Source organism: Carcharhinus amblyrhynchos, chromosome 4 (assembly GCF_965287045.1).
Source record: "Carcharhinus amblyrhynchos chromosome 4, sCarAmb.v2.hapA, whole genome shotgun sequence".
NCBI lineage: Eukaryota > Metazoa > Chordata > Chondrichthyes > Carcharhiniformes > Carcharhinidae > Carcharhinus > Carcharhinus amblyrhynchos.
Genome location: NC_137327.1, coordinates 21932576 through 21946101, shown reverse-complemented (window position 1 = coordinate 21946101; position 13526 = coordinate 21932576). Strand labels below are relative to the sequence as shown.

The following is a 13526-nucleotide window of genomic DNA, read 5'->3' as shown; positions in this document are numbered from 1 at the left end:
AAAAGAAAGAGAAAATGCTGGAAAATCTCAGCATGTCTGACAACATCTGTGGAGAGAAGAAAAGACAGGTAACGTTTCGAGTCTCTATGATTATTTTTCAGAGCATTGAAAAACAGCCATTTTCTTTTTGTTCCTTAAAGTGTCAGAATGGTCTACAAGGCTTGTCTGGTGAAGTGTGTCACCTGATTATCATCGACTTACTTCACCAGTCTCCGTTTGATGAATACTTACTTCACCGTTTTCCCGGAGGGGAGATGGTGGTAATGTCACTGGACTAGTAATCCCGAGGGCTTGGCTAATATTCTTGGGACATGGTGGCTGGTGGAATTTAAATTCTAAACCAAAATCTGGAATTGATATAGAGGGCCTGATTTTATCATCAGGTTGTGCCCATTTTTGGGTGTGAAAACCTGGTAAAGTTGGGCGTGAGGCGAGTGGCATGATCCGTGCCCACCTCCATGCCAGTTCCCCCTTTACCAATGGCCAAAAATGGCTGCGTCAGGACCACGCCTGAAACGGATACAATGTCAATTTAAATGCATTTGCGTGCATTAATGGGCTGCACGCCCAAATGTACTGGCACTTCCCTCTTTACCACCCTGTTTGCCCATCCGGATTCAGTGCAAAACAGACATGGTCCACAAAGCTCTGATTTGTGCGCACCAGCTTCTGAGGAGGCAAATTCTGAGCTTCTGGTGGCTCTCTGACTCAGATGGGAGAGGGGTAGGTGGGTCAAAAGGTTCTCTGACTCAGTTCAGTGGTGAGGAGGAGGGGGGGAAAGGTGGGTCTGATGGCTTCACTGAGATTGGTGGGGTGAGCCCGCTTTCATCCGCCTCAGCTCATGGGAAGGAAGAGGATGTCCACTGCCACCCTGCATGTGATCAGTGGGTGGGATGGTGGGGTCTGCTGCCACTCTTCGTGTGATCAGTGGGGGGTAGGGGGGTTGGTCTGGGGAGTGGGGAGTGAGGGGATAAGGGTGTCATTAATGTTGTGGGCATGGGACAATGTCTTTGGGGGCCGGGGAAGATATTATCCACTCTGATATGGCAGGGGAGTGTTTTTCTATTTTTTAAAACTCCACATGCGCCATTGGTGGCGCTGATTGGAGCTGCAGCATTTCGAGTGCATTAAGCCCACAGGCTTCTGCAGCACAATTCAAATCGCTGCAATTTTTTCAGGCAAAGTGCATATGGGGGTGCCTGAGAACAGGCCAAAAAGTCAGATCTGAAACATTCCCAGTTTCAAATCTGCCCAGCACTTAGAATGAAAATGGTAAAATCGGGGCCAGAGTCTCAGTAATGGTGATGACCATAAAACTAACATTATAAAAATTCATTTTTGGTTCCTTTAGGAAAGGAAATGTGCAGCCCTTATCTGGTCTGACCTACTTTTGATTTCAGATCCACAGCAATGTGGTTGACTCTTAACTGCCCTCTGAAATGGCCTAGCAAGCCACTCAGTTTAAGGGTAATTCAGGATGGGCAACAAATGCTAGTCTTGCCAGTGATAACCACATCCATGAAAGAATATATAAAAAAAAACACCTTAGTTGTGGCCAAGTGGGTGTCAGACGTTAAAGGGAAAATCTCTGTCCAACTGGAGAAGACATCAATTGGCACCAGGCAGTGCTTGTTCCCCCTGAGTCTTCTGAGGGGACGCTTTGACCATGTAGTTCCCCTTTTATCTTCTCTGCTTCCCCCCAGCCCTTTTCTATACCTTGGAACAACCTTCAGCCTCAAAAATAAGGGCCATCCTCCTTTATATTTCCTATTCAGTTGGGTCTTGATGAATGACAGCCTTTTTGATATCAATGCAGCTAATGTCTGTGATGCTGCCCATCAAGTCTAACTCTGCCCAAGTCTGCACTTGGATTCTTCATAAACTGGCCATAAACCAGTTGCAAGCACTTCTAGAGGCCTCCCTTAATTCTCTTTCATATTGTTCACTTAATTATATTGGTCCTCTACAGTATACCCAAGGGCCTGCAAAACTGTATTTCTTATGCTTCCAATTTCCTAACCCTTGCTGAACTATTCTGGATAAACCATTATGTAACTCTGGTTTCAGGGCTGCCAACAGCACTTCTACAAGTTGCATGTTACTCACTACAGGCATTTAATCTGTTCTACTACAGCAAATATGATTGTGATGATGTTCTCCTTCTCCAACTTTGTGACATCTCTTACCACATCAGCTAATGGTTTGTTTGTTAATTTGTTAGTATCTGGGACCTGATATGCAAGCCACAGTAGTTCTGCTGGTCAACCAAGTAATTCTCCTGTCCTGTAAGAGCCATCATTGCTGAGGAGATAACAGCTGCAGGATGTGGGGCCTTAGCCAGGTGTTGACAATCTCCAAATTGAGGTTTGTCATCAGGATACCATGTTTCCCAGTCCCATCAAACAAAGAGTGCCTCTGATCATACTCAGCACTGTTTCATTTACTATGTTTGGGCTTGACAGTGCAGATGGCTCACTACCCCATTTTTCTCCAATGTAAAATACCAAATGCATTTCAACATCTTCTATCCCCCTCACTGACCTTTATGCTCTCTCCTCAGCATATTAATATTTTTCTTTCAAATTGTTATATTTTTGTTGATATTCTATCAGTGTGTTTGAAACATTAATTTGGTGCTTTATTGTTACTGCTATTACTCCACAATTTTTCCCTGTCCTCCTGTCCTCTTCCCTATAAAGCTCTGGCCTCCTTTTGAGGTTTTGTCTTTTCCGATTCTAATTGCCTTATCCTTTCCTCCTGCAATTGTCCCATTTAAGCTGTAAACCATTTGGTTTTTATTTTATTTGTTCCACAGCACTAGGGGGAGCACTTCCTACACATGCAGAGGCAATGTCAGTTGCAGAATGTGAGAGAAGCTTTTAAGTGCAGCTGGTGTCTTATAACTCATTTTATCGTTTGCAACTAGACAGACAGCCTAAATTAAGTTTTAAGATGCAAACTGAAACCTGTTATTAGGAAGTAAATTAAAACAGAATCATGTTAGGATTGACTGTTCCCCAAAATGTTCTCTTCATTTGACAATCATTAATTTTAAAATTCTCATCAGAAATACATAGGGTTATTGCTTTCTCAATTGGAATTTTTGCAGATGCTATCAAAAAACCTTTGAGAAGCATCAAAATGTATGGACTTACTCCATCTTGCATTATTTATTAACATTTACTATTTTCTACAAATGAAGGTATTTTTTAGCAGCAGGGCTCTTGAGGGGAGCCCCTTTTCACACTTTATAGCTCCTTTCATAGCTGCCTTTATTCATCACAATTGTTCAATGTTTGGAATTAATAATAAATATGTGAGTAAAAATGTCATGGCCAATGTGGCGCTCAAGACAATGACTCTGGGATTTAAGAGCCCCATTAGCTATCAAATGATCTAGCCAGGCTATGCAGAAATTAGGATTTGTGTGAAACTGATACCACTGCCATTGTCTGGATAGGTTTAGGCTTAGCTGCTCATGCACCGGTGACTGTATTGTAGCCTGGGTCCGCGTGCAGGATAGTCCGCCCACCAGAAAGGTGGCAGGGTTAGTTAATACAAGTGCCGGAACTGCAATATGGATTAAGTGCGCATGTGGAACTGTTTCTGATGCCTTTTTGGCCATTTGCTAGAGTTGCAGTGCTACTCTAGCATTAAACATGGTTTTGTGCTTAAGCTCGTCATCCACTTCCCTGCTTTCTCCGTTGGGGTTTTGTTCTTGGCTATTTTTAATCTGAAGTTCTGAAATCTCGATTTTCCCTGTTACATACTGATTAAATAAATTCTCTACAGTCTTTGCCCTGAGATTTACCCTTTATCTGTGATTGGTCTATTATGTCAATTTACACAATCTCTTGACTAGAGTGTGCCAATTTGTAACATTTGAGAGATTCCAAATCACAGCTGATGCAATTTCACCACAAATTCAACAGAATTATTACCGAAAGCTTGAACTTGAAAGCAAAGTGATTTAATATGTACAGTTACCCTCTAGTTAGTCAGACTGGGTTGACTGCAAGCTTTTTGGATCCAACCTGACTAGGATTGATCTGCTTCCAGCAGGACTGTTGATGGTTTTGCTCATGATAGTTCAGCTTCGATCAGGTTTTTAAACCTGATTTTATACTTTGACTACCTGGCAACTGCTGTCATTCTCAATTCCCCTCAGTTGGCAGTGTGTGGTAACTTGTTTTGAGAATTGTCAGTTTATTTCCATTGCAAATTCAAACAAATCTTAAAACATATTCATACAATATTCTCGTCAGCTTCAAGTTTTCATTTTGATGCATTTTTGCATCCTCAACGGAGACAGGAATGGATAAGATTTTTATTTTCTTTACTGCCTTTTGAAAAGGGAAAGACTGTGTGTAAGCTTTTTCTAGCTGCCTAAATCTACAAATGTACTCATTATTGTATTTGTTTCAAAATTACAGGGTCGCGAGGAGGAGAGTGATCAAATGAGAGAGAAGTTTGCTGTACCAGAAAGTGACCATTTGACATACCTTAATGTTTACTTGCAGTGGAAAAATAACAACTATTCTACCATCTGGTCTAATGAGCACTTTATTCATGCCAAGGCTATGAGGAAGGTAATGTAGCAGTCACTGTACTATTATCTTTTCCATGGGTAGGCCCATTAGTAAGTGTTTAGATTTAAGTGCTTGTTATTTCAGTAGCCAGATGAATTCATTGAGTGAGATTGTATTTTTGCACAATAATAGATCCTATTATTCATTGACCAGAAGTGTACAGTGATCTAGGTAAGATTGTACAAGTATTGCCAGCGTAAGCTAAACTCTGACCTAACCCGCTTGCTCTTGTCGTCATCAAACTTTCTATTGATGCATCTATTCATGGCTGTATTGGTAGGAGTTGCCACTACAGAATCCTTGTGGATCTTCACAAAAGGATACCCTGAACCATATTACATGGCCGCGTTTAGGAGCTCAAATCTGGACATCCTTGAGGTGCTGTGGGCAACAGCAGCAACAGAAATATCTTCCACCACTTTCTATAACCTCTTGGCCTGGCTCAGCACTCATACTGCCATCCCCATCAATTCAGATTCAATAAAGAGTCTAGGAGAACCTGCCAGCAGCAGCACTGGGAATACCTAAACATGAGGTGCCAACCTGGTGAAACTAGAACACAAATGGTGCTAGAGAGATCCCACAACCACTGGATTTTTGGGAGGCAAACCATCTCAGCTCCAGAATAATGCTGCAAGAGTTCCCCAGGATAGTGCTCAAAGCCCAACCATTTTCAGTTATTTAATCAAACACTTTCCTTCCATTCGTAAGATCAAAACTGAAGGTACTTGCTGATGATCCTGTAGTGTTTAGTTCCACTCACATCTCTTCAGATTTGTGGAAAGGTCTGTGCCTGCATGCAGCAGGACCTGGAGATCTACTTAGCACTTCTGTTGAAGATTGTTGCACATGCTTCAATCTTGCCTTATGCACACAAGTAGTGGGCGCCAGCTTTAGTAAGGATGGAGATACCTGGAGATTCTTCCTTCCGTCTAATAGTCTACTAATATTCATGACTGGGTGTGACAATGCTCTAGAGCTTTGACCTGACCCATTGACTATGGCATTGCTTAGCCCCATCTGTTGCTCAAGGTAACATCCAGCCTTGGACTTATAGGTGGTAATACTCTCACCAAGCAAGTGCGAAGCAATGACTGTCTGCAACAGTTGAGATTCTAACCACCTTACCTTGACATTCAATTGCTTTGTCATCACCAAATATCCCCACCATCAAGGTCCTGAGGTTTACTATTACCAGATATTTACTGTGGCTGCAAGATGTCAGAATCTTCACAACCTATTGCAAGTGAGTTACAACCTGATTTCTCAAAGCTTTTCCACAAGACACAAGCCAGATATGGGATGGGATACTCTTCACTTGCCTGAATGAATATGGTTCCAACCACACTCAAGAAAATCATGACCAGGACAAAACAACCCACTTGTTTTGAACCCCTCCGTCACTGATGCACCTTGGCCACTGTTTGTACCATCTATTGCCACAGTTCACATGTTGTAGGTACACCCACAGAGTTGTTAGGGAAGGGGTTCCAGGATTTTGACCTAGCAGTGTTGAAGGAACGACAGTATACTTCCAAGTCAGGATGGTCTGTGGTTTGGATGGGAATTTCCAAGTGGTGGTGTTCCCAAAGGTTATCTGCATTTGTCCCTCTAGATGGTCGTGGTTGAGGATTTAGAAGGTGCTGCCTTTAGCATACCTGGTGAGTTCCTACGGTGCATCTTGTAGATCATATACTCTTCTGCCATTGTACATCATTGGTGAAGGGAGTGAATATTTGTGGATGATGTGCCAATCAAGCAAACTGCTTTGTCCTGGATGATGGCAAGCGTCTTGTATTTTGGAGCTGTATTTTCCAAGCAAGTGAAGCGTATTCTATACTGCTGACTTAGAAACATGGAAACTAGGATGAAGAATAAGCTATTAGGCCCATTGAACCCACTCCATCATTCAATGTGATCATGGCTGACCCTCTTATCTCAGTGCCATATCCCCATTATCTCCTCATACTGTTTGATATCATTAAAATCTTTAAAAAAAAACTATCTCTTTCTTGAAGACAATCAGCAATGTGGCCTGCACAGCCTTCTGTGGTAGTGTGATGATAGGAGTGCAACTGATATGGATTTTTTTTTGTTTCTAAGGGGAATGTTTAAAAACTCAGCTTCATGCTACAAACAGTCGGCATGTCTGGGGGGAATGCAACTCAGATGTTGGGAGAACAGGATAATCACTTAATTTATCCTTGCAAATGATTATGTCAAGTAGAGTTAATGGACTTTTTTTTAACTTAAGTTCCACTGGGGATTTCTGATTTGAGTGATTGCCAGGGTTATGAGATGATGTGATTAATGTGCTGCTCTGAGTGTGTAGCAAAGAAAAATAGCTTTTACAGGAAGCAGTATAGTTTGCAGCTGAAGCCTGGTTGGAGTTAGGAGAATTTTGCAGGTTTCTGGAATTTTATGTCTCTGTGAAAGCTTCAAGACTCTCTACTCATTATAGCAAGTACATTAAAGGTTGTTAACTGTATTTGAAGTGGCATGTAGGCTCTGAGGAATGTTGCTTATTTGGAACTGAAGCAGTGATAAGTTAGAAATTAAAGTTGTTTTCTTTTCATTTTTAAATATTATTCAACTGTTAATGGTTAAGTAGCTTCATTTGTTAGTCATATTTAAACCGTATTATTGAATAAAGTTTGCTTTACTATATTAGAAAAGTCCCTTTGTCAGTGGAATCCCTTTGTCAGTATCCTTTCCTCACATTTATGTCAAAATAGAAAAATTGTTAGGGTCTAGTCTGGCTTCATGATATATCTTGGGGTATATCAGTAGAGAATTCCACAGGTTCAGTACTCTTTGAGTGAAGAAATCTTTACTAATCTTAGTTCTAAATGGTCTGTCCCGTATCCTGGGACTGTGTCCCCGGTTCTAGATTCCAAGCCGGGAAAATGTCCTCCCTGCATGTACCCTGTCCAGCCCGGTTGGAATTTTATACGTTTTAGTCAGACCTCCTCTCCTAAATTATAGTGAATACAAGCGCAGCTGAACCAATCTCTCTTCCTAGGACAGTCCCGTCAATTCTGGTAAAAGCCTAGTGAATTTTCGCTGCACTCTGTGGCAAGTATATCTTTTCTTAGGTAGGGAGACCAAAACTGCATGCAGTGCTCCAGGTGTGGTCTTACCAAGGCCCTATATAACTGCAGTAAGATATTCTTACTTCTGTTATCCCTATTGAGGAATAGTAATTTTGTTTAAGGTAAGTTGTCAGTGGTGGGGAGGACAAAATGAGACGTCACACAAACCTAAGTTATAATCCAACAGATTTCTTGAAATCACAAACTTTTGTCAGGTGACAAAGGAGCAGCAGCAGTCTGAAATCTTGTGATTTCAGTTAAACCTGTTGGACTATTACCTGATGTTGTGCGACATCTCATCTTGTCCACCCCAGTCCAGCACTGGCATCTCCATATCAGTGGTGGGGAGGGCAAAGGAATTTGAAGAGGGATATGAGGAGAAATAGTGAAATTTGGAGCAAGTGTGAGATGAAAGTTATGATGGGTTATGGACTTGCCTGCCTTTGTCGTTAAAGGTCCGAGAAGTGCGTTCCCAATTGAAGGATATAATGATGCAACAACGTATGAATATTGTGTCGTGTGGTACTGACTGGGATATCATCAGAAAATGCATCTGTGCGGCATACTTTCATCAGGCTGCAAAACTCAAGGTTAGGAACTATTTAACAATGACAGTGGTACGTGATCTTAACTGTGTAGTTTTAGGGATGATTTCCAATTTGTCAATTTTTGCATACCTTAGCTCTGCAGACTTTGGCTTTTTTTTAATCTGTAAGAGTTGAATAACTCTTAACACAGTTTTAATGTTTTGCAGGGTATAGGAGAGTACGTGAATGTGAGAACAGGCATGCCTTGCCACTTGCACCCAACCAGTTCACTGTTCGGCATGGGTTATACACCAGATTATATTGTGTATCACGAACTAGTGATGACTTCAAAGGTAAGGTTCAGTGCTGAAACTGAGCTCTGATGGAAGTTTTATTGAACATTTTTTTAAAAATTGTATATGTCACGTTGTAGGAGCATTTTTCAGAGACTGTGTATTAAGCAGGCTTTCACTTAATTACGGCTCAACTAACACAAAGGCTCGCGGAGACAAGTACTCTGGTAAAAAGTTTCTTTATTTTCTAAGCTCGGTCAACATACGAAGAAGAGATCCAAATCTAGTCTGAAATTACATCACTTTCATTATACAATTTTGGAAAGTGAATTGCCCACCCCTTGCTCACCCCAGCTGAGTATGAGCCAATAATAATTAGTACAGATTATTTATCTTAGCCATTTACATTTACCCTCTGACAGTATGGGTCTACATGATCAGTTTGTGGACTTTGAAAGTCTTTCTCACAGTCATAATACTTTTTGCATAGGGGCACCTATAGCCACTGTTAGAGAATTTAGACTTGTATTTCTGAAAATATTCTGTATTAAAAGCATATATCTTGGTTAATAACGTAATGCATGATGGGATGTAGTTAAGTAAAATAAAACACATTACTCGGAACAATGCAGTTGCTGAGCAAAGGGAAGAGCAACTCTTATCAGTGCCTCTAGACACTAGGACAAACTAGTGGACCCAGATAGTTCTATTGAATAGGACATATATTACACCAGACAGGAGGGTCTGGAAGATGTCAGGTGACTGTGAGGGTGGAATGGTGGTACAGTGGTTAGTGCTGATGCCTTACAGTTCCAGGAACCTGGTTTCAATTCTGGCCTTGAATACCTGTCTGTCTGGAGTTTGCACATTCTCCCTTTATTTGCATGTGTTTCCTCAGGTGTCCAGTTTCCTCCCACATTCCAAAGATGTGCAGGAAAGGTTGGCCACAATAAAATTACCCCTCACTTTGTTTGTGGATGACTGTTAATCTCTGCTTTGGCCAATTATCTATTAGACATTAGTTGTCGTATAAGCATCATGCAATGCTGTGTACTCCCCAATTTACTGTCCTCAATTTTAGTCACTTTGGCCTCAAGTAAAAGTAGAGAGATACCTTTATTAGAATCATGATTTCTGTTGAAACAGCAGTGCTGAAGGGTAAATCTGCGGCATAGGTAATCCTAACCCTCACCAGAGGGAAGTTGTTGTCTGGTTTAGGCAGACTGCATGATGAGTTCATTTCTCTTTTCCAGGAGTACATGCAATGTGTTACCGCAGTGGATGGGGAGTGGCTAGCTGAACTTGGACCAATGTTTTATAGTGTCAAGCAAGCTGGTAAAACTCGACAGGTAAGTCAGTGTAAGCGTAATATCATTTTATAGTTTGAAAAATCAGGAATTTGTCTGAACGTTGTTTCTGTATACATGAACTATTGGACGATGCTAATGCTTAAGTTTTGATCAGCTGTACTGAAACTATTTTCACAAGAAGTAATTGAAAGATTATGAGAATTGATTGAGCTGAATGGAAGCCAAAAAATATTTTATAAGCATATTCCAGAAAAGTAGCATATAAATTGACCCAGTAAATAAGGAAACCCTCATCTTTCTGACCCAATAATCATGCTTTTACATATACTTAGCAAATAAGTCAACTCACTCTGGCCCCTTTGAGCCACAGCATCCTATAATCACATTAGTGGTCAACCTCAAATTTTCACTTCAGAAATGGATGTTTTATTTACCTGTACCTTATATCTGTGTTCAAAGGACCATGTGGGTAATGTGAATTATGTTGCAGAGATGCATGGAGTTTAAGACATTCACATGTCATAGAGGATCCCATGTGGCAACAGTAAAGATGGTGACCACCCTTGCCAGCAGTTCACTTTTATACTTGCCATATAAGTTGACTGCTGTTTTTGGAGAGATTTTTCAAGACCTCCAAAAACAGTCATTTAGAATAGTTAGAATAGGATGATTAATGATTAGGGACCAAAAATGTGATGATCGTGTGGAGTGAAGAACATAGCTGAGGTATTAAATGAGAACTTTGCCTCTGTCTTCACTGAAGACTACGCTGCCAATATAGCAATAAGATTATCGGCAAAAGCAATGTTGGATAGGATAAAAATAGATACAGAGTTACATAAGAGGTTGGTAGTTCTCAAAGTAGAACAGTCATCAGTTTTGATGAGATGTATCTTATGTTAGTCAGGGAAGAATGGAAATTGTAGTACCTCTAACTACAATATTTCTATCATCCTTATGTCTGGGCTGATGCCTGAGAATTGGAGGATTGCGAACATTACATTCCTTCTAAAAAACAAGAAACAGAGAAGATAAACCTGGCAACTATATCCCAATTAGCCTAAGTTTTTAAAAATTTATTTTACAGGATCCGAGCATTGCTGGCTAGACAAGCATGTATTGCCTATCCCTAGTTGCTCTTCAGAAGGTGGCAGTGAGATGTAGTCCCTGAGGTATAGGTACATCCGTAGTGCTGTTAGGGAGGGAATTCCAGGATTTTGACTTAGTGACAGTGGAAGAATGGCAACAGGATAGTGTGTGAGTTGGAGCGGAATTTCCAGGTGGTGGTTTTCCCAGGTATTTGCTGCCTTATCCTTCTGGATGGTAGTGATCGTGGGTTTGGAAGGTATTGCCAAAGGAACCTTGCTGAGTTCCTGCAATGCGTCTTGTAGATGTGGATTTGGAAGGTGTTGCCTGAGGAATGTTGCTGAGTTTTTGCAGTGCATCTTGTAGATGGTACACACAGCTGCCACTGGTGGAGGGACTGAATGTTTGATAAAGGAGTTAATAATCAAGTGGGCTGTTTTGTCCTGGATGGGACTAAGTCGCTTATATTGTTGGAGTTGCATTTATAGAGGCAAGTGGAATTTATTTCATTTCACTCCTAACTTGTGACTTATAAATGGTGGACAGGCAATGGGGAGTCAGGAGTTGAGTTACTGTTTGATTCCTAGCCCCTGATGGCCACAGTTTTTATATGGCTAGTTCAGTTCAGTTCAGTTTCTGGTCAATGGTAAGTCCCAGAATGTTGATAGTGGGGGAATTCAGTGATGGCAATGCCATTGAAAGTCATGGGGTGATGGTTCGACCCTCTCTCGTTGGAATCATTGCCTGACACCTGTGTGGCATGAATGTTACTTGTCACTTAGCTACCTCAGCCCAAGCCTGGGTATTGTCCAGGCCTTTTTGCATTTGGACATGGAGTGCTTCAGTGGCTGAGGTTGATGCTGGGGGAACAATGATGTTAGGTGTTTGGCAGTTGAGGCTGACTCAGGTGACTCAACTGATGAAGGAATAGTGCTCCAAAAGCTTGTGACACCACATAAATCTGTTGGACTTTAACCTGTTGTGAGACTTCTTACTGTGCCCATCTCAGTCTTACGCTGGCATCTCCATCATGGCTACAACCTGAACTTAGGTAATGCAAGATGTCATTCAATGTTTACAGATAATATGAAATTTTGAAATGTAAGAAACAGTAGGCAGGTAGGAGCAGACTTCAGGAGGACATAGACTGGTAATATGGGCAGATAGACAGCAGGATATGTGTATTAAAAGTCTTGGCTAAATCTTTATTCTTTGTTAAGCTTTTCCACAAGCCTTATTTCCTGTTGATACATTTTTCCATCATTCTCTGCTGTCAGCATTTATGATGTGGGGGGTGGGGATGAAACCCAAAGGAACATGCTAATAATTTGTAACTGAGAAAACATGTTACTATTAGTTGCAGTGGCAGAGCCTCTGGCCACTAGATGGTGATATGGCAAAGCTGTAGTTACAGGCCTCCCATCACTGGTGTGTTTTTGACATAAATTGCCCAGTTCTACTTGGACATTTTATTTTTTTCCTGGATGTTTACATTATGCGATATTTGAACTTTTAATTTTACTTGCTGATTTTCCCTGGCCTGCTTACACCACTTTTGAATGGTTTTAATTTTTTTTGTGATTGAGCTGACTGACATTCCCCCTGCCTGTTTTCCCTGAGCTCCTGTTTCTACTTCCAGGCATTCTGCTCCAGTTCTAAATGTTCCATTTACAGAATCTATTAAAAAAATGATTGTGGCAATTTGTAGGAATACTGCTGAAGCTGGTATATGTTTGACTTGGTTCCCATTTTTCCTATCCCAAAGTGCCAAGGGAATCTTGTGTAATGGTTCCTGTCATGCCTGACAGTTATCTTGAGAGTGACCACGCAACAGTGTGCAACTTGCACTTTGCTCACTTTTTTAACTACTTTACTGCAAGTGGGCATATGGCAGCAAACCTCTAGTGATGGGTGGCGCAGTGTTTAACACTGCTGCCTCTCAGTGCCAGGGATCAATTCCCAACTGTTTGTGTGGAGTTTGCACATTCTCCGTGTCTGTGTGGATTTCCTCCAGGTGCTCTGGTTTCCTCCCACAGTCCAAAAGATGTGCGGGTTAGATGCATTGGCCATGCTAAATTCTCCATGAAGAGACACCAGAGTGTGGTGACAGGGGGATTTTCACAGTAACTTCATTGCAGTGTTGATGCAATCCTACTTGTGACAATAATAAATAAACTTAAATTAAAAACCATGAAGGGAGTGATAAGCAGGTATTTAAACATTTGAAAGCATGTTTCTGTCCCTCTTTGGCTACCTTGCATTCATCCTGTTCCATTAATCACCTACCATCAATCTTGGGTCCATTCCTCAAAGTGGAAAGGAAGTTAAATAAAGAAAGTGGGAAAACTTTACCAATGATGCAAGACTAAAGTTATTCCACATGGCTTTAGTATTCCTGTACCATTGCGTGTCACTTGACAAATTTGCACGTACTATTTCTGAATGTAAATTGGAAGAATGATGCATATTTACTTGAAGAACATAAATGGCACAATTAAAGAATCATGGAACGTTATGGCACTAAAGGAAATCATTTGGCCCATCACATCTATGCTAGCTGAAAATGAACTATCTAGTCGAATCCCACTTTCCAGCTCTTGATCCAAAGCCCTGTGGGTTACAGCATTTC

General features: G+C 41.1%; 1 protein-coding gene across 3 annotated transcripts in view; it reads left to right on the top strand.

Annotated features, from left to right (window-relative positions):
* Positions 1-13526, top strand: part of dhx38 (DEAH (Asp-Glu-Ala-His) box polypeptide 38) — a 99003-nt gene that overhangs the window by 49520 nt on the left and 35957 nt on the right. For all 3 annotated transcript variants that reach the window (XM_080186792.1, XM_080186793.1, XM_080186794.1), the window contains exons 22-25: positions 4434-4589; positions 8137-8271; positions 8436-8561; positions 9755-9850. In XM_080186792.1, coding sequence (XP_080042918.1) covers positions 4434-4589; positions 8137-8271; positions 8436-8561; positions 9755-9850 — 513 coding nt within the window. The remainder of the gene's footprint in view (positions 1-4433; positions 4590-8136; positions 8272-8435; positions 8562-9754; positions 9851-13526) is intronic.